The sequence below is a fragment of the Myotis myotis genome, unplaced genomic scaffold (genome assembly GCF_014108235.1).
Source record: "Myotis myotis isolate mMyoMyo1 unplaced genomic scaffold, mMyoMyo1.p scaffold_m19_p_3, whole genome shotgun sequence".
NCBI classification, from domain to species: Eukaryota; Metazoa; Chordata; class Mammalia; order Chiroptera; family Vespertilionidae; genus Myotis; species Myotis myotis.
This window is the reverse complement of record NW_023416335.1, coordinates 82,306,827-82,331,936: the sequence shown is the minus strand read 5'-3', so window position 1 is coordinate 82,331,936 and position 25,110 is coordinate 82,306,827. Positions and strand designations below refer to the sequence as shown.

The following is a 25,110-nucleotide window of genomic DNA, read 5'->3' as shown; positions in this document are numbered from 1 at the left end:
ACTTCAAGGTTTTAATTCTAGATACCCCAGTAATAGAGTAAGGCCAGGGTGGAGAGATGGTGATAATAGGCCTGGTTTGAAATAATAAGTGTCTAGTGCAAGGGTGGGCAACCGTTTTTGTGAGTGCGTGTCAAAAACAGCAAAATCTCTGACTCAAAATTCTTCTGTGTGCCAACTCTAATTTTTTGAGAACATGTTACGCCTACTTGACATCTCTTAAGGTGTGTGTATGTGAAGAACCTTGAAGAAATAATAAAATTCATTTGAGTGACAAAAACACAGTATATGATGATGAAAAATACATTTATTTTTTAATGTATACATGTACACTGATAGTCCGACAGAAAACTTTATGACTCTGTTTGATATTATCCGTGGGACTTTTGCTGGTGCATCACTGATGACAGAGATTTTACATCAGGTTTATATTTTGTGACCTTCAGAGACATGCATGAGCTACTACTTTCATCCATCAGGCTACTCCTATTACGAGACTTAACAAAATTCATCACTGAGAACAAAGATTCACAAACGTATGTGGATGAAACCAAAACACTGGTCGGATCTAGGAAGGCAGGGAGAGTTAAGGCAGAGGCATAGAAATTGCTCTTCCTCTCTCTTGTCAATCCATGTCTATGATCTTTAAGATAACTTGTTATGTAAAATTATTTATTTATCTAAGATGCACCAACACTGAATTTATCTGAAAAATAAAAAAGTCGATATTAAAAAAAAAATTGTAAATGGAAGACTATAAGAGAGGGTTTCGCGTGCCAGCAAAAGTTACTGGCGTGCCATGTTTAGCACGCGTGCCAGGGGTTGCCCACCCCTGGTCTAGTGAGTGGTAGGAGTGAGGTGGAGACTATATAGTCAGTTTTGTGAAGCATAAGTGGATGAGATGTGTACTTGAAGCCATGGGTGTGAAAAGGATCCCTGAAGAGAGCGTGTATTGAGAGAAAAAACAGAACTTGGCCTTTAGTTGGCAATTAGAAAAGCATTGGCTACTTCAGTGAGAACAGTTTGAGTAGGGTACTATGGATGGAACTCACATTGTAGTAGAAAGAGGGATAAATAAGCATGAAAGGAAATGGGTTTTCATCCCATTTGCACCTTAGAATTATCTGTGAAGGGTTTTTGTTATTTGCTTTGTCAATATTTTTAAAATTAATTCATCTTCCAGTTACAGATGACATATAATACTAGAGGCCCGGTGCACGAAAATTTGTGCACTTGGGGGGGAGGGTGGTCCCTCAGCCTGGCCTGTGCCCTCTTGCAGTCTGGGACCCCTCAGGGGATGACCACTTGCTGGCTTAGGCCCGCTCCCCGGGGGATTGGGCCTAAGATGGCAATCAGACATCCTTCTGGCAGCCCAGCAGCCCTCAGGGGATGTCCACTTGCCAGCGGGGAGCAGGCTTAAACTGCAGTCGAACATCCTTAGCACTGCTGAGGAGGCAGGAGAGGCTCCCACCACCACCGCTGTACTGGCAGCCATCAGCCTGGCTTGTGGCTGAGCAGAGCTCCTCCCATGTGAGAGCGCCCTGACCACAAAAGGGCAGCTCCTGCATTGAGCGTCTGCCCACTGGTGGTCAGTGTGTGTCATAGTGACCACTCATTCCTAGTCATTCTGCTGTTAGGGTCAGTTTGCATATTACCCTTTTACTATATAGGATAGAGGCCTGGTGCACGGGTGGGGGCCGGCTGGTTTGCCTTGAAGGTGTCCTGGATCAGGGTAGGGGTCCCGCTTGGGTGCCTGGCCAACCTGGATGAGGGGATGATGGCTGTTTGCAGCTGGTCACACCCCCTTCAGGGTGAGGTCCCCCACTGGGGTGCCTGGCCAGTCTGGGTGAGGGGCTGAGGGCCATTTTCAGGCTGGCGGGTGACTGAAGCTCCCGACCTCTCCTTTTTTTCTTTTTTTCTTTTTTATTCTGGGATTTATTTACCTTCTATGGCTGTCACTGGAACTGAGAGCTGGCTTTAGCTCTGAGGCTTGGCTCCAGCTCTGAGACCTCGGCTGCTGAAAGCAGGTATCTGTGTTGGTTTGGCTTTTATAATTGAAACACTGTTGCAGCTCCAGCTCTGAGGCCTGGCTGGCTGAAAGCAGGTTTCTGGGGTTTGTTTAGCTTCTATAATTGCAACATTGTTTCTTAGAGTGCAGCTCAGAGGCTGGCAGTGGCAGGCGGGGAACCTTGGCTTCCTCCATCACTGGAGCAAACAAGCCTCCTGTTCGCTTCAGCTGCCTGGCTGCCGGCCGCCATCTTGGTTGGCAGTTAATTTGCATATCACCCTGATTAGCCAATGGAAAGTGTGTCAGAGGTACGGTTAATTACCATGTTTGTCTATTATTAGATTGGATTATATTAGTTTCAGGTGTACAACATAGGGATGAAACATTTACATCACTTATGAAGTGATCACCCTAATATATCTAGTACCCATCTGACACTATACATAGTTATTAGAATACTAGTGGCCCATTGTACGAAGATTCACACAATAGTCCTTCCTTCCCCTGGCTGCTTGCACTGGTTTTCTCTGGCACCTGGGACCTAGGCTTTTGGTCTGGCCTCAGCAGTGACGCTTGGCTTCTCCACTCCGGCTACTCCCAGCTCCTCCTTTTTTTTTTTCCAGCTCCTCCTTGAGCAGAGGCCAGGACCAGCTGGAAGCCTGGGTCACCCCTCATGACCCAGGCCCCCAGCCCCTCCTTAAGTGGAGCCTAGGGCGGGATGGAAGCTTGGCTTTCTCCATCAGCAGGAGCAACCCAAGCCTCCTGCTTGCTCCAGCTCCATGGCCGCCGCCATCTTCAGTCATCTTCAGTCTTTGCTCTGCGCCTGTGTATGCAAATTAACCGCCATCTTTTTTGGGTTAATTTGCATACTCATCCTGATTGGCTGGTGGGTGTTGCAGAGTGACACCAATTTGCATGTTTCTCTTTTATGAGTGTAGATTACTGACTGTATTCCTTATGCTGTATTCTACATCCCTGTGAGTGTTTTGTAATTTCCAATTTGTACTTCTTAATCCCTTCACCTTTTCAACCATCTCTCCAACCTCCTTCCCATTTGGCCACCATCAATTTGGTTTTCCCACCTACGAGTTTGTTTCTGTTTTGTTTATTTGTTTATTTGAGGTTTTAGATTCCACATATAATATGTGAAGTTTTTCTGTGTGTGTGTTTTTTTAAAGCATAGTTGCTTGGGTCATAGCTCTAGATATTCTGAGTTAATTGGTCTTCTATGTGGCCCAGGAATCAGCATTTTAAGGCCCCCCAGCTTTAAAAACCACATTCCTTGACTATTCTTTTAGGAAGTATAAATAGGTGTGGCTCAGTTGGTTGGAGCACCATCCCATGCATTAAAGAATGGCAGGTTCAATTTCTGGTTAGGACACAGACCTAGGTTACAGCTTCAATCTCCAATTTGGACCTGAACTGGAGACAACCTGGTGATGACTCTCACTCTCTCTTTCTTTCTCCCTCTCTCTCCCTTCCTCTCTCTAAAATCAGTTTTAAAAAAGTATATCCTTGGGTGAGGAAAACATTTTTTTAAAAATGTATAAATAAACTTCAGCAGCTAAGATGCTTAAAATCACAAGGAGTCAGAGAAGTACAAAACTTTTAAAGGATGAAGAATCTTTATATTATTAGACTGACAAATATTAGGAAGTTGGATAATGTTAAGTGTTTGTGAGGATGTGGGACACAGTAACTCTTATATACTGCCAGTGGGTGGGTAGACTGGTGAAGCCATTCTGTGGAGTAGCTTTGGCTAAGTAACTCCTTAGACACACCCTATGGACCAGCAGTTCTGTGGCTGGAAACATAGCAAGGGATCCTCCCTAGGCCTATTAGGGAACGTGCACCAGCATGTTCCTTTGTAGCCTTGTGTAGAGGAGGGAGAAATGAAGATAATCGGAGTGCCCTTCGCTGGGAGAGTACGTTAGGTATAATTGTGAGAATGCACTCCAAAGAATATTATGCAGCATCAGCAGCAATAGATTATTTATACAGGGCAGGGCAAAAGTAGGTTTACAGTTGTTTGTATGGAAAATAATACAATAATCCTATATAATAAAAGGCTAATATGCAAATTGACCAAACGGCAGAATGACAGTTTGCTATGACATGCACTGACCACCAGGGGCAGATGCTCAATGCAGAAGCTGCCCCCTAGTTTCAGTGCACTCCCACAGGGGGAGCGCTGCTTAGCCAGAAGCAGGGTTCACGGCTGGCAAGCACAGCAGCGGTGGCAGGAGCCTCTCCCACCTCCACAGCAGCGCTAAGGACACCTCAAGGGATGTCCTAAACCAGCAGTCGAACATCCCCCAAGGGGTCCTGGACTGCGAGAGGGTGCAGGCCAGGCTGGGGGATCCCCTCCCCAGTGCACGACTGTCGTGTACTGGGCCTCTAGTTAATGAATAATAATACAAGAATAAACTCTGTGTTTTGTAGACTCACAACTATAAATCTACTTTTGCTCCACCCTGTGTACATATTAAAATGGACGGACCTTAAAAACATAATGCTTAGTAAGTAAATGTGACACTGTCACTTACATAAAAATGCATACTCAAATAAGAACATTATATATTTTAGAAAAACACATTCGAATAAAAAAGTAGAAACTATTGAAAGTGGTTATCTACATATGAGAATAAAGGGAGGGAGGAAAAAGAAAGAAGACATTTTATTTAAAAAGTGTGATATCAAGAAATGAGATAGGATGGAAACTTAAAAATGGGCAGTGACATAAAGGGAAAGGGTGTGTGTGTGTATTTAATTTTTAAAATTTCTAATTTTTAACTATGGTACAGTTTGTATAACATAAAATTGACTATCTTAGCTATTTTAAATGTAGTCTATTAGTGTTAGCTACATTTATACTGGCATTTTTATAATATTATATTCCCTATGCTGTTCATTACATCCCCATGGCATTGTGTGTGTGATTTAATAGAATGAAGAAGTGTTATAAATGCGTAAATGAAATAGCAGACTTTAATGGGATTCTCACTTTCCCTCTTCTTTATTCACAGCATTGGTAATAATAGCTGAGAGTTAAACCCAAGCAGTATTCTTTTCTTTGTCCTTTCCCCAACCTTAATCAAGTTCTTTTGATTTTTTTCTCATTACTCAAGCAGTATATGATCCTTAGAGACATAGCAGAAAATTACAAGCAAAAATTAACAGAAACATCCTTAAACCCACTCGCCCAGAAATGGTATCCTGATCCTTTTCTGTGAATATGTTGCAGTTCAGTGGAAACTTTTAGAAACCTGAAATTTTTGTTCAGGGAACAATGTTTGATGCACTTCCTCTATGTCCTGAGACATTTTAAAAATCTTCATTTTTAAAAAATATATAGTTGTACTGATTTCAAAGAGGAAGAGAAAAATAGAAACATCAATGATGAGAGAGAATCGTTGATCAACTGCCTCCTGCACACCCCTTACCAGGGATCGAGCCCGAGACCCAGGCATGTGCCCTGACCGGGAATCAAACCATGACCTCCTGATTCAGAGGTCAATGCTCAACCACTGAGCCACTCTGGCCAGGCTGTGCAGCTTCATTTTTAATGGCTGCATAGTTTTCCATTGTACAGATGTGCCATCATTAATGTAGCCAAGCCCTTCTGCTGGGCAGGGGTTGCTCTAAATTTTGCTATTCCAAGTGCTCAGGGAACACACATAAGCAACCTGCCTTTGAAGATAATTTCTTGCCCTTCAATTTGGTTCATTTTTAAAGGAGGTTTAAGGCTTAGATTTGAAATTATCTAATGATGTAAAAATTTACTTGGCATCGCTTGGTCAGAGTGGCTCAGTTGGTCATGTGCACGGAAAGGTTGCTGGTTTGATTCCTGGTCAGGGCACATACCTGGATTGAGGGTTTGATCCCCAGTCAGGGAGTGGATGAAAGGCAATCAGTTGATGTTTCTCTCTCACAAGCGTGTTTCTCTCTCTCCCTTCCTCTCTCTAAGCATGTGCTCAGGTGAGGATTAAAGAAAAACAAAACACATTTACTTGACATCATCAAAGTCAGCACCAGATCCCCTCAGACCTGGACGAGTCATGAATGAGAATGAAGGAACAGAGTCATTCCTCACTGTTTATAAACTGTCATCTTAGGTACTTGTCACAGTGCCGAAGTACAAGACTGGCTCCCTGGTTTCTGTACCGTAATCAATCGATGCATAAATCGCATGGAGTGTTCAGGGAGTCAGTGTGGGATGTGTGTTTTACCTCACCTTCGAGCAGCTGGTGAAATAGGAGGCACTGAGATATGAGAAAATTGCCAGGGAATCACTGTTTATGCTTGAGGACCAAGGTAGGCTCTTCAGCTTGCATCGGTGCCAGAGTAGGAACAGAGCAAGCCAGCCCAAGGGAACGCAGTGTGTTTTTCTGAGTACTTACTCCCCCAACATGCCCCAAAAGGAGTGGTTTTGAAGGAAATCCTTTAATCCTTCCAGTTGGTGGGTTTACCCATCAGAAGCCCCGTGCCAGTGTTTATCCAGGCCTTTCCGTGAAGAGCTGGCTGGGAAGCCCTTCAGCCAGTTTGTCAGGGGCCCAAAGAGGCAGGGAAACACGAGTATGTTCACAGCATTAGGGCAGCGTCTACTATGGACAGGAGCAGAAGAAATGCGCTTCTGTCTCTTTAAACTAGCCCTCTGTTGTCAGGAGGCTTTGAACAGACCTAGCTGTTTCCAGAGCCTGTTCTGAAGCTCTTGAATGTGCCCCAGCCCGTGTGTGTATTAATATACAACCCGTTCCAAAGAATTAGTGCTGGGCAGCGCTGTGCTTGGCAGACAGGCAAGCCTCCACCAGTTACAGTTGAGAGGGCAAGAAAAGGTTTACCAAAATCCCCGTCAGTGGCCCGGCTTAAAAATAGCAGCATAGGCCATAGCTTAGTGTTTTGACAGCTTATATCAGCAGTTTTCTCGGCTGATATATTGATTGCAGTTTGGACTTCAGTCCTGCTGACCTAATAAAACATCACTGTCATAACAGAGGAAGTAAAAGGATCCTTCGTGGCCCCAGCCACCTGGTCACCTGGTGAAGTAGCTTTACTGTCATAAGTAAAATGAAGTCATCTTGGACAAGATGACCGATTATATATATATATATATATATATATCTTCTTCAATATGTTGTTTATTAACACTATTCTACATGTTTTCACAAATATGCATTTGTTAAAAGGAATATAATGGTGCCTTACAAATACTACAACAAACTTGCTTCATTGTGCAGCAATGTCACAAACAGCCTTGTGTGTCCCTAAACTACAAGACTTGCTGCACTCAGTTGCGGGGAGAGGAACACACACAGAAGTTAACTGAAGTATGGACTAAGCTCTGAGACTTGTACAAATCTCCTCATGGTCTGCAGTGGATATTCTGAATGTCTTACAGTCACTGGCCTTCAGTCCTACTCACCCTACATATCCTTCCATCTCACAGCAATTGCTGACCATCCAGGAAGAGTTAAACAACAAAAAGTCAGAACTGGAACAAGCAAAGGAAGAGCAGTCGCACACACAGGCGTTACTCAAAGTCCTCCAGGAGCAAGTAAGTGGCCGCAGCAGCTCTGCCTGGGGACGGGTTCGGGCATGGACATGCGTCCCCTGGGCGCTGGGCGTGCAAGCGTGACGGAAGTGAACCTGTGGTGCAATTAGCCTGCCCCTGCCCAGCCAGCCTCCCCGGGCTTTGCTCTGTGGAATTTATAATCTCATTCCCAGCACCTCTGTTGTCACTCGTAGGTTCCTATTTAGATTATTGTAGCCCACCAGCGATGTGGGAGAGTTTCTTCCAGAAGATAAATGAATTTTGGTAAAGTTTTAAAAATATTGGCAGTGCAGATGTATTTCCTAGCAAGCAGCTAGTTTCCTCTTAAGTCTAATAGTGAGGAAAATGAGTTTAGCATACCCCTGGCACGCCTGCAGACGTGTGCATAAGAAGGACTGATTCATGGCAACATTAAAGAAATACCTTCCCTGTGCACCAGGCCACCGATCTCACCACGGTGAGCAGCAAACCTTTTATATGAAGTTTGTAAATCTGATCGTTTCATCCTGGCTTCCTGTGATAGCAAAGTGTGGCCTGACAATGATAAGTGGATTTGAAAGTGCAGTCTTACAGCGGGTAAGATGGATGGCTCGGCACAGAGTGAGTCCAGCCCAGCATCCACACGGGAAGAGTGGGGATGGGGGTGGGAGTGGGGGAGGAGCTGTTGGAATGCTTCCCTAATCCGGGCCTGCACTTGCTGCCTGCGACGTAATGCATGTAACTGGGAGGGGAGCTCACACAGAGTAACTCCAACCCTAACCAAATTTCAGTCGTTTTAAATTTTTAACTTACAGTGATCTATGAAAACATTATTTGTATAATATAAGTAACTGCAAAAGTGACATTTTTTAAATATGAAGTTGGGAGAGTGTGACCCTACTCAGCCATGACTCAGTCACTTTACAAATGTTTATTTTTACTGGTTTGAGGTCAAGAAAATATATTTTTAGTTACTTTCCTCTAAAAGTATAAGTGATTTGTGAGGGAAAAGTGAAGGTGTTGGACACTTTATAAGCTTCTATAGCTTTGGAGGAAAATGCTTTGTAACACAAATCATTCTCTTTTATAATTAATACTAGAAGCCCGTTGCACGAAGATTCGTGCAATAGACCTTCCTTCCCCTGGCTGCTGGCACTGGTTTTCCGGACCTGGGACCCAGGCCTTTGGTCTGGCCACAGCAGAGAAGCCAAGCCTTGAGGCTAGGCTTCTCCCCCTCTGGCCACAACAAGGCTTGGCTTCTGCGCTGCTCCAAGCCTCTTTAGTCTTCAGTCTTCACTCCACGCCTGCGTATGCAAATTAACCCGCCATCTTTGTTGGGTTAATTTGCATACTCATCTGATTGGCTGGTGGGCATAGCAAAGTGACACCAATTTGCATGTTTCTCTTTTATTAGTGTAGACTAGAGGCCAGATACACGAAATTTGTGCAAGGGGCTCAGCCCCCGCCGCCTCGGCGGCCACCTCTGCCTCAGCCCCCACTACTGCAGCTTCGTCCAGAAGGACGGAAGGATGTCCAGTCTAATTAGCATAGTATGTTTTTATTATTATAGATTATTATAGATATACTAGAGGCCTGGTGCACAAATTTGTGCATGGGGGGCGGCGGTTTCCCTCAGCCCAGCCTGCATCCTCTCCAATCTGGGACCCCTCGGGGGGTGTCCAACTGCTGATCCCTGGGATCAGGCCTAAACTGGCAGTCAGACATCTCTCTCACAATCTGGGATCGCTGGCTCCTAACTGCTCACCTGCCTGCCGGATCACCCCTAACTGCCACCCCTGCCAGCCTGATCACCCCTAACCACCTCCCTCTGCCGACCTGATCGCCCCAACTGCCCCCCTATGCAGGCCTGGTCACCCCTAACTGACCACCCCCCTGCCAGCCTGGTTGCCCCTTACTGACCCCCTGCCAGCCTGGTTGCCCCAACCCCCCCTGCTGGCCTGGTCACCCCCAACTGCCCCCCCTGCCAGCCTGATCTCCCCTTACTGCACGCCCTGCCAGCCTGGTCCTCACCAACAGCCATCCCCTGCTGGCCTGGTCACCCCCAACTGTCCCCCCTGCCAGCCTGGTCGTCCCATGCAGCCTGCTGTTCAGTCGTTTGATCATCCCTCACTAACCCCCCTGCTGGCCTTGTCACCCCACGCAGCCTGCTGTTCGGTCATTACTGTTACTGTGACGGCATCCCAGACAATTTGCATACTCTTTTATTATTGGTATAGATTAAGTAACTTAGACTGAGGCTAAGTTTGTACAATTTTGGATAAGTTAGATGGAGCTGAAAAATACTGTTTACTAAATTCACATGGCCAACTGTCTCGGAGACCTGCAGTCATGGACCTTTCTGCCTTTGTGGTCTTGAGACTCCCAGCCAAGTGGAGCTGATTTGGTTCAAACTTGCTCCCGATCAGACAGACAGCTCTCACCTTTGTGGTTTATACTCCTGTGCTTGCACATGTGCAGTCCCTCCCTGAGTGACTCAAATCCTTTATGTGATTTGAAGTCTGAACCCCGGTTTTTCAGAGTATTGCTATATTCTTGTAGGGTTTGCATCAGACACAGTCACTGGTGAGGCATCACACTTCACTCTCCAGTTCTTAAGAAATAGATGGGAATGTGGAGAAGATTCAGAGCCACTAACATCATTAGAAACCTATGAAATACTACTGGAAAGAACGCATTTTCAGAGCCACTAACATCATTAGAAACCTATGAAATACTACTGGAAAGAATGCTTTTTTAAAATCTGCTGTACTATTTAAATGGGGTGGCTCTTTTTAAGCAAAGGCACTGAGAATATTTAAATCTAAGCAGGCCCACAGCAGCCAAATGCATTGGGTGCTACCCCTACCACCAGCTGTTTTCTTGACAGCCCCTCTCCTGGTGCTCCTGTCACCCCTGCTAATGGTGGCATGCAGTGGGCATGTTCCTTTCATCTTACAGCCACCCACCCCTCCCAGAGACATACACTTAAAATGCACGTGTACCTCCATGAGTATTGTCTTCCAAGACTTTCTTTGGACTTGTGTAGGGTAACTATGAACACCTTTTCAGTGCCTGCATAGATAAGGCCTAGATAAATGGTCTCACTGCTAGAGCTTTTGATTGTTTGGGTCTGGAGTCTTGCTTTTGCACACACACACACAGAGAAAGAGAGAGAGAGAGAGAGAGAGAGAGAGAGAGAGAGAGAGAGATGGACCCTTCCCAGAAGACTTGGAATTTTGCTATTCAAAGTGACTGCCACTTGTTGGGAACCCTGAAAAGAAAGACTAGGTTGTGAGGGCACCTTACCATCAGCGGCCCCACCCCTCCAGGGAAGGTAGGCTCATTCTTTGAGTTCTCTGTTTGCTAAGATGCAGCATCTCCAGGTCCCTCCAGGCCCCACTGGCTTGATACCTGGAGCTTGTTCAAAAGACCCAAGTCCCATGAGACACGATATTGGATCCCTCCATCTGGAGGAGGGAGCAGCGAGGAGAACAGGGAGTCTTGTTAGCAAGACTCATACACCAAGGAGCAGGCCAGCAAGGGCTTCAGCTGTCGGGAGAGGGGAACCTGCAGGAGGGAGGCATGACCTGTGGTCATCAGTCCTGGCAGAGGAGAGTAGGGAAGCGGCAATGCTGGTGAACAGGGAGAGATGAGAGCAAATGCGTAGTGGACGAAGCTAGGGCAGAGATAATGAGAACACGAAGGAGGAAGATGGAATTGACTTAAAGGGGAGAAGGGCACATTTATGGCATTAAGCTTGCAAAGGTGAAGCACTTTAACAGCACAGTCCTGTACTTCGGCTGAAAATAACAAAACACTCTGAGCTAACGCCACTCTAACAGTGTCACAAGTTACAGCCCTAAGGTGGGATGAGCAAAGAGAGTTGACAAAGAGGAGGAAGGTGAGGAACACCTACAATAAGAAAACTTAAGATAGGAAAATGTAGAGGGGTTTTTAAAGTCCTTTTGTGCCCACTGACAATAGATGGCACTTTATCACTGCGCGCCCTTTTCTTTTCATATATGTCACCCTTTGCCCATGCTCCCTTATACTTGTTATATGTACAGACATCAAAGATGTGGCCCCGAAGCATCGTGGGCAGTTTTTCTTGTAAATGGGAGAGATGTGGGCATGAGCCATAACCAGCTGCCCCACACTCACTGTCTTCCAGTCGCCATTGCTTTGGCAAAGCCCCTCTCTTGGCACAAAGAACATATGTCTTTCTTGCTTAGAGTCTGAGATTGCTTTAAAAATATAATGAAGCTTTCATTTTAATGTATACAAGTAGCCATGAAAACCAGTGTTCGAATCAAGCACAGAGATGGTATATATGCATTTATTTTCTTTCAAACTTTAAGCATTTATTTCTCACCATGAATTCTTCATTTCAGGCATTAAAAATGGCACAAAAGGTGCTGCTTTGAAGCATAATAAGCCAGGAAGAAATACTGGCAACAGCTGCAAGGCCTGTTCACCCTTTGCCCTTGCTCTCTGCCTCCATATGTCTGCTTTGAGTCAGGCTAGGATAAAATGCCAATTAAAGGTTCCAGAACTCTGGTAACAGCTGATTTCTCATAATCCTCTGAGAGAGAGAGTCTAGGGAGTAGTGTTTTCAAATGTTCACTGTCCGAAATAGCTTTTCTGCTAATGCCTCAGTGACCAAGGAGCTGTCTTCCCAGTTCTTCCTTTACGAAAAGAAGCAAACCATCTTCTTTTAGGCCTCCAGACACCATGTCAGCCATTGAAACATGTTCACAGAGGACATGACAGTAGCTCCGTGGCCTATTCAACCAACCACCCTTCACCAGTCACCGTTACTATCACATCATTTTGCTGGTGGCAGCTTGCAAGCACTGCAGGGCTTAAATTAATAGCAATGCAACTGGAAAATGAAATCATTTTTTATTCTTAAGAACCAATTTTTGTACATTTTATGCCTATGGAATTGCTTTCAAATCTTGTTATTTAAAAAATAATGAACAAGATCCATTTATTTTTGCCAGCCATCAAGTTTCATAAAAATATTGGTCTCAAACTGACCCAAGGAAGACTCATTAGAATTATGGGCCCGTCTGTGTTTTTCCTCCTTGGAAGTTTTATAAAGTGCAACCTCAGACGAACCAGAGTTAATAAGATGATATACACTTAATAGATATGCTTGCTTATTCACTTGGTGTGTTGTGTTTTTGTTTTGTTTTTTTTTAATTTGCAGTTAAAAGGTACCAAGGAATTGGTGGAGACCAATGGCCACAGCCATGAGGATACAAATGTAGGTACCCTAAACCTGGTATTTGTTCTTCTTTTTTAATTGATGTTGGTTGAATGCTCATGGGAATGTGGCATTGTATTTATAACACAAAGGAAATCAGAACTCCTGCCTCTCCGTGGCTTATTAAGATCACTGTCCTTGCTTTGACAATCAAATATAGTAGATAGGCACTGCTATTGGTAGCTCAGGTTACAGGATGCCAACGTAGAAGTACCTGACCTAATCTCTACCATAAAAATTCTAATCTCAATGAATTTGTTTGAGCCCTTTATATTTCCAAAGCTATAAATTAATGATGTGTTGGGAGGCCAGATAGAATGAGACCCAACAGGTTAATAAGTAAGACATTGCATGTATATTTATTCAATTTGCCTGTCAATGCAGATGGTAATGAAATGATCGCTATGTTGAGGAGGTATCAGGGCAAACCGTTTCTCCCATAAAAGCCCGGAAAAGTGTACCCCTCTTCTGTGTCAGACCCACAACAGTAGCACGATGCATCTGTCTTCTTGATATAGGCATCATGGTACAAGGCCCCAGTTAGCAGCCTGACTGCCTCTCTTAGTGTTCCTTAAATTGCCCCAAATTATCAAGTGCTCTCTTTGCCTTGGAAGTTCTTCAGTTTCAGGTGCAATATTATACCATGTAGGTCATTGTCTCTCCATATGTTTGATGGTCTTGTGTTGGTTTTTTTCTTTTTTGTCTTTTTTAAAATATCTCTGATATCTGTATGTATCTGATTACCCTCATCACAGAAATGCTTACTAAGCAGTTATTTTCACATACCACAGAATCAGACATGGTAATCAATGCTGATTAACTAGAGCTGGGAGAAATGATTCATTTCATGTTTTCGCTTGTTTTAATTTTATACAGCAGAGAGCCTGACATTCAGAGTACCAGAAATCCCCTCTTATTAATTACTGTTCCCACCAAACAGATAGTTAACATGTGATGCTTATTGAGACCTTACTGTGTACATGGAGCTCTGCTAGGTACCATGGAGGGAGTAGTTTACAAAGAATTATTAGTCCCTGGCTGGTGTGCTCAGTGGTTAGAGAGTTGCCTTGCACATCAAAGGTCTTTGGGTTCAATTCCCAGTCAAGGGCATATACCTGGGTTGCAGGTTAGATCCCCGGCCCCAGTCAGGGCACGTGGAAGAGGCAACCAATCTATATGTCTCTCTCACATCAAAATCTATCTATCTCTATCTCTATTTCTATCTCTATCTATCTCTATCTTTCTCCCCCTCCTTCCCTCCCTCCCTTCCACTCTCTCTCTATATATATATATTCACACACACACACTCGGGTGAGGATTACACATTTTTTTAAACAAAAAGAATCGTAAGGCTTGCTGTCTGCCCTCAAAGAACTTGTGAAGCAGTTGAGGAGTTAAGGAACACATGGGCAATATATAAGATGGGGTAAGTGTACAGAAAGGTGAGGCCACTATGACATGATGTAGTTTGAAATTCGGACTTTGCTGCTTGTTACCTGTGTCAATTTGACAAGTTACTTAAATCTCTGAGCTTCCTTTTCCACATTTGTAAAATGAATGACAAAACCTCAAAAACGTATCATGATGTAATGAGCTGAAGAACATGAAAACCTTAAGGTGTTAGTACTGAGGTTTCTTTGTGCTGGATAATGAAGAATGCTTCGTGGGTCTGTGGCATTTGTGTTTGACTTTGACGAATGGATAGAACTGAGAAAATAGGAAGCTTGAGGAGGAAGCCATTCATTTGGAGATCCCCATAGGAGACACTGTGCCCTAAGTAGAGATGTCTTCCCACCTCAGTGTTTCATTACCCCCATTCTTACCCTAAAAATCTTCTTCAGGATCCTGGCTTCAGGGACACACTGCTGCCATATTCTCAACCCCAGCTTGGTATGCACTCCCCCGAGCCAGGCTCTCTGTGCCTTCCAAGGAAGCTGCTGGGTAATCCAATGGGCCAGAGAAAGTGGCAGTCTGTCTTAACTCCTCGGTCTGTAAATTGTAGGTAATATTGCCTGTCTTTCCTTCCTTGAGGCTTAGTGTGAGAAGCAAAGGAGCTAACGGATGTGGAAGCACCTGGTCATTGTGAGGTTCTACCTGAGTAGGATGTTGTTACCACTATAATCTTGTCTGCTGATTGAATTAAATTAGATGACACATATCTAGCCCTGAGGCTCTGTTTTGAGGAATGTTGAAAGGCATTTATTATGAGGCCTGGTGCACGAATCCCTTGGCCTGGCCTGTGGGGATCTGGCCAAAAACTGGCTTTCCGATATCCCCCAAGGGGTCCTGGATTGCGAGAGGGCGGCTCTTGGGTGACCCACCGGCAAATCGGGCTCCCTCCTCTCTGGTTCCAGGTGTGTCACCCAAGAACCACAGCTGCCAAGTCACTGTAGCTTGGCAGCTGCTGCGTTGAGCATCTGCCCCCTGGTGGTCAGTGCACATCATAGCTATCGGTTGGAGCATCTGCCCTCTGGTGGTCATTGTGCATTATAGCTACCAGTCGGACGGTCACTTAGGCTTTTATATACATAGATGGGAAAAGTTAAAGGAGATCCTCTTTGAGGGCTTTGGCCTTTTTGAAGGAACATTTTTAGATTTTAAAAATAGCTCTTTTGGGTCCATGATGTGGGCTTTGTAACCAACCCAAAGACCTGACTGCTGAGAGATGGGGTTCAGGTCTGGTAGGAGAGGGGCAGCACCTTGACCAACGGCAGGTGAGATACTTGTGGAGCCTCAGAACCAGCAGCACCTGCCAGTCTCCACTGCAGAGGCCCAGGCTACATCTACAACCTGTTTACTCAGGGGTTCCCAGTAGGTGAATTGTTCATGTGTCCTCTTTCTTGTCTGTAATGTTGTCTCCTTTGCACAGTTTCCCTAGCACCTCCTCTAGGGTTATGTGAAAGAAAAGAAACAAAAATCACTTATTTGGGCCACACATTGGGGATGCTAGCAAAATATTGTGTGAGGATATTTTTAAATGTCTGAAATGAAGTCTCGGTGCCATCTGAAGTTTCCACCAGCCCTGTGGTGGTCGAATGAGCCAAGGCTTTCAAACCAGACAGAGAGGAGAGGGTTTGAATCTGTTTTGATCACGAAACAGCCTTATGACCATGGCAAGTTATATGATCTTTTTTGAACTTCACCTTCCTCATCCTTAAGTGTGTTAAATGAATGCACATAGATAAACACCTGGCCCGGGGTATGTACTCAGCGGAATTTAATATACTAGTAGTAGGCAGTACTTTGACAAGATACATTTTAATGCAGATCTTAAGGCTTAAAGCCTCTGGCCCAGAGGTTATGACTGAGACAAATAGATGTTTTTTTGTGTGCATAATTATTCACATATGAGGGTAGGGATTCACTATATTATCATTTATTAATAATAATTACACAGTAGATTGGTGCCAGTATAGCTGGGTATTCTTGTGAGAGTTGACAATTGGTTTTTAAAAACTATACTATTGTACAAGTAGAAAGGAAAACTTTGTATGAAACTTAAAAAATTACAGAAAAGAATACAGAGATAAAGAGAAGTAATTTAGTTTCTCATTACTCAAAGATAACCACTATGAATATTTTATTTTAGTTCGTTTCTGCCATGTGCATGTATATGACCAGAGGGAAAAGCCATAAATAAATGAATAAATAAATATTACCATTGTCTTCAAGTTTGTACCTTTTTGATTTCTCATTATATCATAAGTTTTTTTCCTTGTCACCAAATGTTCCTCGAAGACATGATTCTTAATAGCTGAATAACGTAGATATGAAATAATAGAACTACTCACCTATGTGTTAGGAATTTAACTTCCCATTTTTTAACTATTATAAACAATGCTGTAATTAACATGCCCATTAATCTCAGTCTGCATCTCTCACATTTGTTTCCGGGGCATTCTGTGTGTCAATCGCTGTGCCATGAAGTCTGGCAGGCAGCTTCAGACTCACAGAGTCGTTAGCATTCAGAACATCAGCGTGGCAGATGCTCACTTGTGGAATCCATTAGTTGTCCTGGAGGGAGCCTCTACATGACATGTTGAGTCCTGCAATTTACAAACAACCTTTGCCTTAGTCTAGAGCAGTGGTTCTCAACCTTCTGGCCCTTTAAATACAGCTCCTCATGTTGTGACCCAACCATAAAATTATTTCCGTTGCTACTTCATAACTGTAATGTTGCTACTGTGATGAATCGTAATGTAAATATCTGATATGCAGGATGGTCTTAAGCGACCCCTGTGAAAGGGTCGTTCAACCGCCAAAGGGGTCGCGACCCACAGGTTGAGAACCGCTGGCTAGAGAATTGGGAAGCTTACAGGATGCCAGCTAATCTAGATTTGGTCGGTTACTATTGCTCTTCTATTTTTTTTTTACATTTTATTGAGCACCCACAGTATCTGACCACCTTGTTTGGTGTTTTTGAGGTCCCCACACAGAGGCACCCTCAGGAGGCCCACCTTTGTCCCCACATGACAGATCTTTTGGAAGCCCGTGCCCATAAGAAAAGGGGAAGACTACTCCAAACCGTGAGAGCCAGGCACTGAGATCAGCCGCAGAGGCCTTGCTTGCAAGAGGACTGCACTCTCTGATTTTACACAGGGTCTTCTTTGTGTGTGGAACTGGACATATTATGACAGTGGGCGGTTCAACCTTTGAAGTGGACCGAAGTTTAAAACTAGCCTTTACCACAGTTCCTGAGTTCCGTTATTCCAGATCCAATTTTTTTTCCTTAAAAGCAAAGCTATGTGTTGTTGTTTCATCTCCATCACTGAGCAGTCTTCCAATCCCCAGAAGTGCTGAATACGTAGCCTGGTCCCTGGCAATTATGCATAATGGATATCAAAATCTTAAATGAAGAAAAGATAAAGTCCCCATTATCTTTTCTGGGATCATTTTTGGTGACCTTCCTCCCAGAGGCACCTCCATCTGTGATCCTAACATGTGTATGTTTGGTGCAAAAGTGGAGGGGAAGGGAGAGGACACAAGGAATGTAGGAACAAGTGGGAGGAATCAGGTGAAGTGGCAGCCTCAGCCTTCAATGTACAGGCCAGTCTGGTCTAAGAGATTCCCGTGAATTCTCTCTCCTTCCACCCTGCTTCTGCTGCAGGAGAGCTGCCACCCCATACTCCAGTGATGGCAAATGTATGACATGCATGTCAGAGGTGACACGCGAACTCATTTTTTTGGTTGATTTTTCTTTGTTAAATCCATTTAAATATATAAAATAAATATCAAAAATATAAGTCTTTGTTTTACTATGGTTGCAGATATCAAAAAATTTCTATATGTGACATGGCACCAGAGTTAAGTTAGGGTTTTTCAAAATGCTGACACACCGAGCTCAAAAGGTTGGCCATCACTGCCATACTTGCTACTTGCACAATTCAGGCCACACACTGTGGTCAGAGAAATCACTTGCAGTCTGTAAAGAGGGTTAATCTGTGATGAGGAAGGTTACCACTGTCAATTAAAAACCCTTTCCGCCCCACAATAAGCACACAAAAGAGAAAAGATTTCAGTTTTTCACTTTGCCTCCATGAGAGATGTCTTTAAACCTGGAGGAGTAAAGATGTGAGGCGTGCGCGGGAGAAATGCTGTGTGAGGAGCATTCCGCAGCTTTAGCACGCAGCAGCAGCATGCTCCTGTCAGCCACGCAGTTTAATGGTGTGTGTGGCAGAACCCGCAAGTGCAGTGTTTTGCCCAGTTTCAAATGTGGCTTTCATCCTGTAGTCCAGTGATTTACAACCAGTGTGTGTGAGGATTTTTAAAATATTCAATACCTGGCTTTTCAGTCAGGGACACTGACCTCTTTTCCCTTAGATTGTCCAAAAAAAAAGGAAAGAAAGGAAAGGAAAGGAAAGGAAAGGAAAGGAAAGGAAAGGAAAGGAAAGGAAAGGAAAGGAAAGGAAAGGAAAGGAAAGGAAAGGAAAGGAAAGGAAAGGGAGAAAGAAAAGACAACAGCCAACACAACATGAATGAATCAAGGTTATACCTATTTTTGTCAGATCTGCAAAACATGTATTTTTTAGTGTGCTGCAGAATTTTAGTAATTAGTTTACATATACCATGAGATGAAAAAGGTTGAAAAATCACTGTTTTAGACAGGTAAGCACGTGAGTTAAGAATACATACGAATGTATTAAACAAGGTGAGGAAGAAAAAGAAAAATCCCTACCAGGAAATAGGACCACATCCTTAAAGGGCAAACACCACTCAGGCTCTATCCTTTCCTCCCGTGACCACCTGCCCCCTGCTCTTGGGAGACCCGACCTTGAACTGTAAGAGGAGTAGAGGAGACAGTAAGGAACACCTCCTGTCAGGATTCGCACCTGCTGCTCCCGATCCCACAGGCTCTATCAGAGGGAGCAGGAGGGAGCTGGAGAGAGGGCGGAGGATGAGCCGGCAGACACTGTGGTGCGAGGCTGCAATGTCACAGTGCTTCCAGCCCCTGCCTGTCTCTCTTCTCACCATCTCCTTCTGTCCCCGGCCTCTACCGAGTCCCTCAGCTTGTGTTCCCCCCCAGCCTGCCATACAACTGTGCTCAGTAAATCAACAAGTATCCACTGAAGGAGAGGACAGAGTGTAAGCTTCAGAACAGATCTGAGAGCCAAGTGGCCTGGTTTCAGTCCTGGCTCTGCCGGTTACTGTCTGGGTGACCCTGAGCGATCCACTGATCCACCGTTTTGTCATGTCTAAAATGAAGTAATACTCACACCTGCCTCATAGGGCCGATGTGAGTGGTGCGTACAGGGCAATGTGAGCGGTGCATGCTAGGTATTGCTATCGCTCCAGTCTTCCGCATGCCAGGTGCTGTGCGGGGCTCTAGAGATTTGGGGTTCCTGCCCCAGGTGAGGCTGCCTCTCTGTCCTAGCCAAAACTTGTCCACTGTTTCGTTCCATCAGGACTCACTGTCCCTGTCGGTTATACAGTGGGAATAATGGGCTTGTTTGCATGTTTCCAAAAACTCTCTGCAGACAAGACCTTTATTGGAAGGACTGGCTCTGTAGAGAGGAGAGTCTGATGGGAGTTGGGTGCAATGTGCGGGTGTGTAGGGTATAAGGCCCTCTGAAAAGCCACTGTGTCTTCCTTCAGGGGAGGACGGATTCGTGTCTGTCAATGCCTGAGGTTACCCTTGCTTTGTACATGTCTGAAGTCAATAGGGTAGACGTTTCATGGACTAATATTTCCTTTACCCTGTAATATACGACCCTGTTACCATATTAAGTGCTCATACCTCGAAGTTGGCCTTTTCTCAAGTTGCAGCTCCTGTAAATTATTGCTTTTTGCCACTGATGCTTCCTTCCCCACCTCCACTCTCTAAATCTGCCCCCACCATCTGGGCTTTTCCAGCTGGTTAACCATGTTTACTGCTGTGAGACCCAAAATCCCACCTGAAAAACCCACTCACACCCCAGCCCAGCACCTTGAAAAGGTTGATGACTAGGGGAGACCCTTCTAGTGCCCCCACTTTCCCGCAGGAAGCGAGGGAGCTGCGTGAAGCAGGGGCAGGGGCTGGCTTCGTGGTTAGTGCTCTGGTTTCCAGTAAACACTCAGGACAAGTTTCCTCACCAGGAGCCTCCCTGCCTGCTGACAATGTGTTTCCACAGCTGGAACCTGGGGCTACAGTCTGCCCTTAGTGTCAGCACAGGAGTTGGTAAGGCCTGCTTGCCATTAGTGAATTTGGAGCATGTAACAGGATGAGCGCATGTTTAATAAAGCTGACTGGTTGGGTTTAGAGAAGTGAAAATACCTTTTTCCCCTAGGCCAGGTTTAAGAAAAGCAGGAGGAGACACGAATGCCAGCTCCCTGGGAGATGGTCTGCATGAACCTGGTACCTATAGGGCTAAAGCTAAGATTGAGACGAGCGTGTTCCATTTTGCAGACTGTATTTCCCCCAAATGGTTCATGATAATCCTACCTGATGCAGAAGCAAAAGCAATCAATTAGAACGGATGATTGTAATTTTTATGGATCCAATATACATACGAATAAATGCTCTTATCCTAACAGTACCATGTTTGGGGGTGAAAAATTTGGAAAGTGCAGAAAAATATAAAGAAAAATAAACATCTGCAGTCTCACCTCTTAAAAAGCAGTGCTTCCATTTCTTTGTATTTCCTTCATCTTTGTCTTTGTGCAAATATATATATATTTTTACCAAATTTACAGCATATCATATGGGAAGTTTTATAGCCTAGACTTTTTCCCTAATAAATCATGAGCATTTTCTCATGTTATTAAATGTTTTCTTAATATGATTTTTTAATGAGTGCCTAATACTTCATGCCACAGATGTGCTGCAGTTTGCAGTTTATTTAATCAGTCCCTTCCATGGGACTTTAAAATATTATTTGTTTTTGCTGTCACAGATAGTATGCAATGAATATTCTTTAACAATGCATTAGCTAATTCATACACCATTTAAGCACTTTATACATATACTAGAGGCCTGGTGCATGTGCACTGGGGGGAAGGAGGGTTCCTCAGCCTGGCCTACACCCTCTTGCAGTCCAGGACCCCTTGGGGAATGTCTGCCTGCTGGTCTAGGCTCACTCTCCGCCTCTGCCACTGTGCTCGCCAGCAGTGAGCCCGGCTTCTGGCTGAGCAGTGCTCCCCCTGTGGGAGTGCACTGACCACTAGGGGGCAGCTCCTGTGTTGAGCGTCTGCCCACTGGTGGTCAGAGTGCGTCATAGCAACCAGTCATTCTGCCGTTTGGTCAATTTGCATATTAGGGTTTTATTATATAGGATATTGATTTTAGAGAGAGAGAGAGAGGGAGAGGGTGAGAAAGAGAGAAATATCAATGATGAGAGAGAATCATTGGTCAGCTGTCTCCTGCACGTCCCACCCTGGAGTTTGAGCCCACAACCCGGGCTCATGCCCTGACCAGGAATCGAACTGGGACCCCCCGGTTCATAGGTCGATACTCAACCACTGAGCCACACTGGCCGGGCATTTAAGCACTTTTTAAATGGAGAAGCCCTTCCACTGGATTGGGATTTAGAAATAGAGGGAGATCCACTGCTTCTTTTAAAAGATCCAAGCTCAGCCCCTACCTGGTAAGTGATGAAATAAACAGCCAATAATAATGTCTGGGGTAGTACTACATAGAGAGGATTCTGAGTTCCTCCACAGGACAGGAAAATAAGTCCCAAGAATATTTGAATTCTGAAGGAAAAGGCGAATTATATATACGTGGTAAATAATTTAGAACAATGCTGAGATGTACCCTTTAGGATTTTGTGCTGGGAACTGCAGATCAGTCTTCTTGTTGGTCCGGGGATTGTGGAGCCTATGCCCTGGGGGGTCCCAGACCAAGGCTCAGTGACCCAGGCCACCAAGACCCAAAGGGAGCTTGTCTTCCCTCTCAAGAGAATACATGAAAGAGTTAGCAAGTAAAAGGACAAAACGAGTTCTAGCCCCAAACGAACATTAAGGTTTTATTTCTAAGATGGCCAAGAAAATGCATGCAAGCTCTAAAGCATCAACAAGAGAGGCATACATAAACATACAGATGTGCCTTGAGTGCAAGGAATAATTTTAAAGTCGAATAAACCTGGAAGTCTCAGTCACAGCATCCCTGCCTCCCAAGAGGTACAGCTTAGCACTGCCTGGTATGTTGAGCAAAAGTGAACAGGAAAAAAGTTTAGGAGCATTTATTTAAAAAGCCAAGAACCCAAAAGGTGGACAGAAGCAGAATTTTCTCCTAGTGCCCCTGGAAGACAGTAGGGAGCGTCAGGAGGATTAAAGATTAGAAAACAGCAAGGAACAAAGACTCACCAGTAGGTGAATCTGCTCTTGATAGTTCTGTAAGTTTACTCAGGAGCCATAGGGCTTTCTGGATGGTGGTTGTCGTCGTTTACAATATTAAACATTCTACAGTGACTTCCACACGCCTGGTTTCTGCGGACCACAGGGGAGCCCGGGAGGGGAGAGGTATGAAATGTAGCAGCCAGGGCTGGCCCTGCCTTGCTCCGCTCACCTGCTGTGCCCCTGGCCTTCCTCAGGGGCTCAGTTCAGCGCCTGGCTCTCCTGGGAGACTAGGCAATGCTGCAAAGGGCAGGCAGTTTCCGCACACTGCTCGTCGCCAGAGCTCATCCATCATGTTGCCACATAACGCACTGAGCTGTGGCATTTCTTTGAGGAAATGTGTAGGAAGATGACAAAGCAGGAAAGAAGGTGGGAAGGTGAGAAAGAAGAAAAGGGCGAGGGCAGGCAAGACGGCAGCAGGAAGAGTTTTCCGGCTTCTCTGTGCTGGGCCCGCCAGCACTTCCAGGTCAACCCTATCAGGTCAAGGAGCGAGGGCTTTCACCGTCTCTGCACCTCGGCCACTCTCCTAGGGAAATCGCCTGCCCCAGTATAAACACGTAGTGCAAACTTGAGCTAAAAGTAAGGTTCTCAAATTTGAAGCTAAAAGCTCAGGTGTTAATCTGCAAATAAAATATTAGTAGGCTTCCTGGGGGAAACTACAAAGGTTAGACTTCAAAATAAATATATGCAAACACCCACAATAAAGTGAAAGGTATTCTAATCATTCAGCCTCAAAAGTCTTCCCAGCTCTGCTGGGGCTGCCTCTCCATGACCCCTCCCTCCGCAGGGTCTAACAGGTAGGTCCGCCAGCTTCACCTCCCTGCCCACTGGGCCCAGAGGGACACCAGGATTAAAGATCAGAAACCAGCCCAGCCGCTCACCCTGGCACCAGACACCATGTTTGTTTGCGGCCGCCTGTAATGACCTTGTAATCAAACCTCCAAGAAGGTTGCTGTACTCACACTTAAATCTAATTTAGGTCATCACGAAACCTCAGAACTTGAGCAAACGACACCTCGGTGTAAGTCCCCTCTATGTGTTCCTAATTCACACAGAGGGAGAGTAAAACTGTGAAGAAAAGTTGTTCTCAAAAGCAAAAGGCCTGCATGTCTTCTGTTCTTTCTAGAGCAAACATGTCAAACTCGCGGCCCACGGGCCCCATGTGGCCCACAACAAATATTTTTGCGGCCCAGCTCATATAACGGTGTGAGCGGTTATTTACAGTTATGAAAGGAAATAAATCTCCTGTCAGGTCCAGAATTACTCTACATTCACCTTGGGTCAGTTTTGAAAGTTATCACTGTGAACAAGATTTCTCCCGAAGTAGGAAAGATAGTAACAGAGAAGAGATGCCAAGTGTCAGGAAGAAAACATTAATTTTATCATTGCTCTTGTTCTTTTTTTTCATACTATACTTTTCAAAATAAATGTACGTTTCTATGAAAATTGAAGCTTTTGGTTTTTTGCGGCCCACATAAGCTTAAACCTTGTTTATTTGGCCCATGTTAGCCTTTGAGTTTGACATGCTTGTTCTAGAGAGACAGGGTTTTCCTGAAGAAATGGGTCTGCAGTTCTGAGCAGTGCCAGCATCAGAGCCAAGGCAGTCGCCTTCTGTCTGGGCTGCAGCTGTGTGGACATGTGAGAGTCCCAGGGAGACAGCAAGCGGTCCCTCGCCAGGTCTCTGGTAGTCCTGCTCCGAAAACGCTGCAGGTTCCCCTGAAAAGGCTGACCAGTGTCGGAACCATTAATAGCTACTTCCAGATTTCTGTTCATTTGATTATTTTTTATCAAGAAAATTCCACATGCCTCAGACTTCCCGACCCTGGCATTGGCCTTGTGGAGGAGATTTGTGGCTGTGATGCTCAGCACCGCTATCGCGTTTATTATGTGAGCTTCCCCATGAGATTACAGAGTGGCTTTCTTTGGGCAATTTCCAGACTGTTCAGTGTGTGCTGATGAGCACTTATGTTTATGAGACTTTCAGAATCTAATTTTCACAGGCAATTTCTTTGCCTGGCAGCTTTGGGAGTGATGACTTAAAACTATGAGAAAGGTCTGCAAGTGCAGGCTGGCTGAAGCCCCTGAATTGGGTAGGTGTAACCCCCACTCCCTCGCTACACTAACACACACACACATGCCCACGAACACGGACACAGTTCGTCTCCCAGCTGGGAGCTTACATATTGTTCTTGGCTATTTTATATAACAATATTCAAATTGTCCCCCCGGGTAAGAACAGAATAACTGTTGGCCTGGTTATGTTGAATAAATGGCTTTAGTCAACAGGTCGAATTCAGCTAACTGCACCATTCATTAAAAATTCTAAGTAATTAGATTTTTTTATTGATAATTCCACTTCCCATCTATCATGTCATCCTTTTTGCATGCAATGCAAATTCCACCTGTTTTTAAGCCCAGCTCAATTCCTATTTCTTGGGGCCTTATTCTACAGTAAGATCAGCCCAAACAATTACCATTTCCTCCATATCCCCACAG

At 44.8% G+C, this 25,110-nt stretch overlaps 1 protein-coding gene across 2 annotated transcripts in view; it reads left to right on the top strand.

Moving 5' to 3' along the window:
- ENOX1 (ecto-NOX disulfide-thiol exchanger 1) overlaps positions 1–25,110 on the top strand; it is a 626,117-nt gene that overhangs the window by 557,208 nt on the left and 43,799 nt on the right. Inside the window, exons 14-15 of one of the 2 annotated variants that reach the window (XM_036300801.1) lie at positions 7,452–7,559; positions 12,748–12,804. The exons of the other annotated variant lie outside the window; for it this stretch is intronic. Of the exons in view, the coding sequence (XP_036156694.1) occupies positions 7,452–7,559; positions 12,748–12,804 (165 nt within the window). The remainder of the gene's footprint in view (positions 1–7,451; positions 7,560–12,747; positions 12,805–25,110) is intronic. 2 annotated transcript variants of the gene reach the window in all.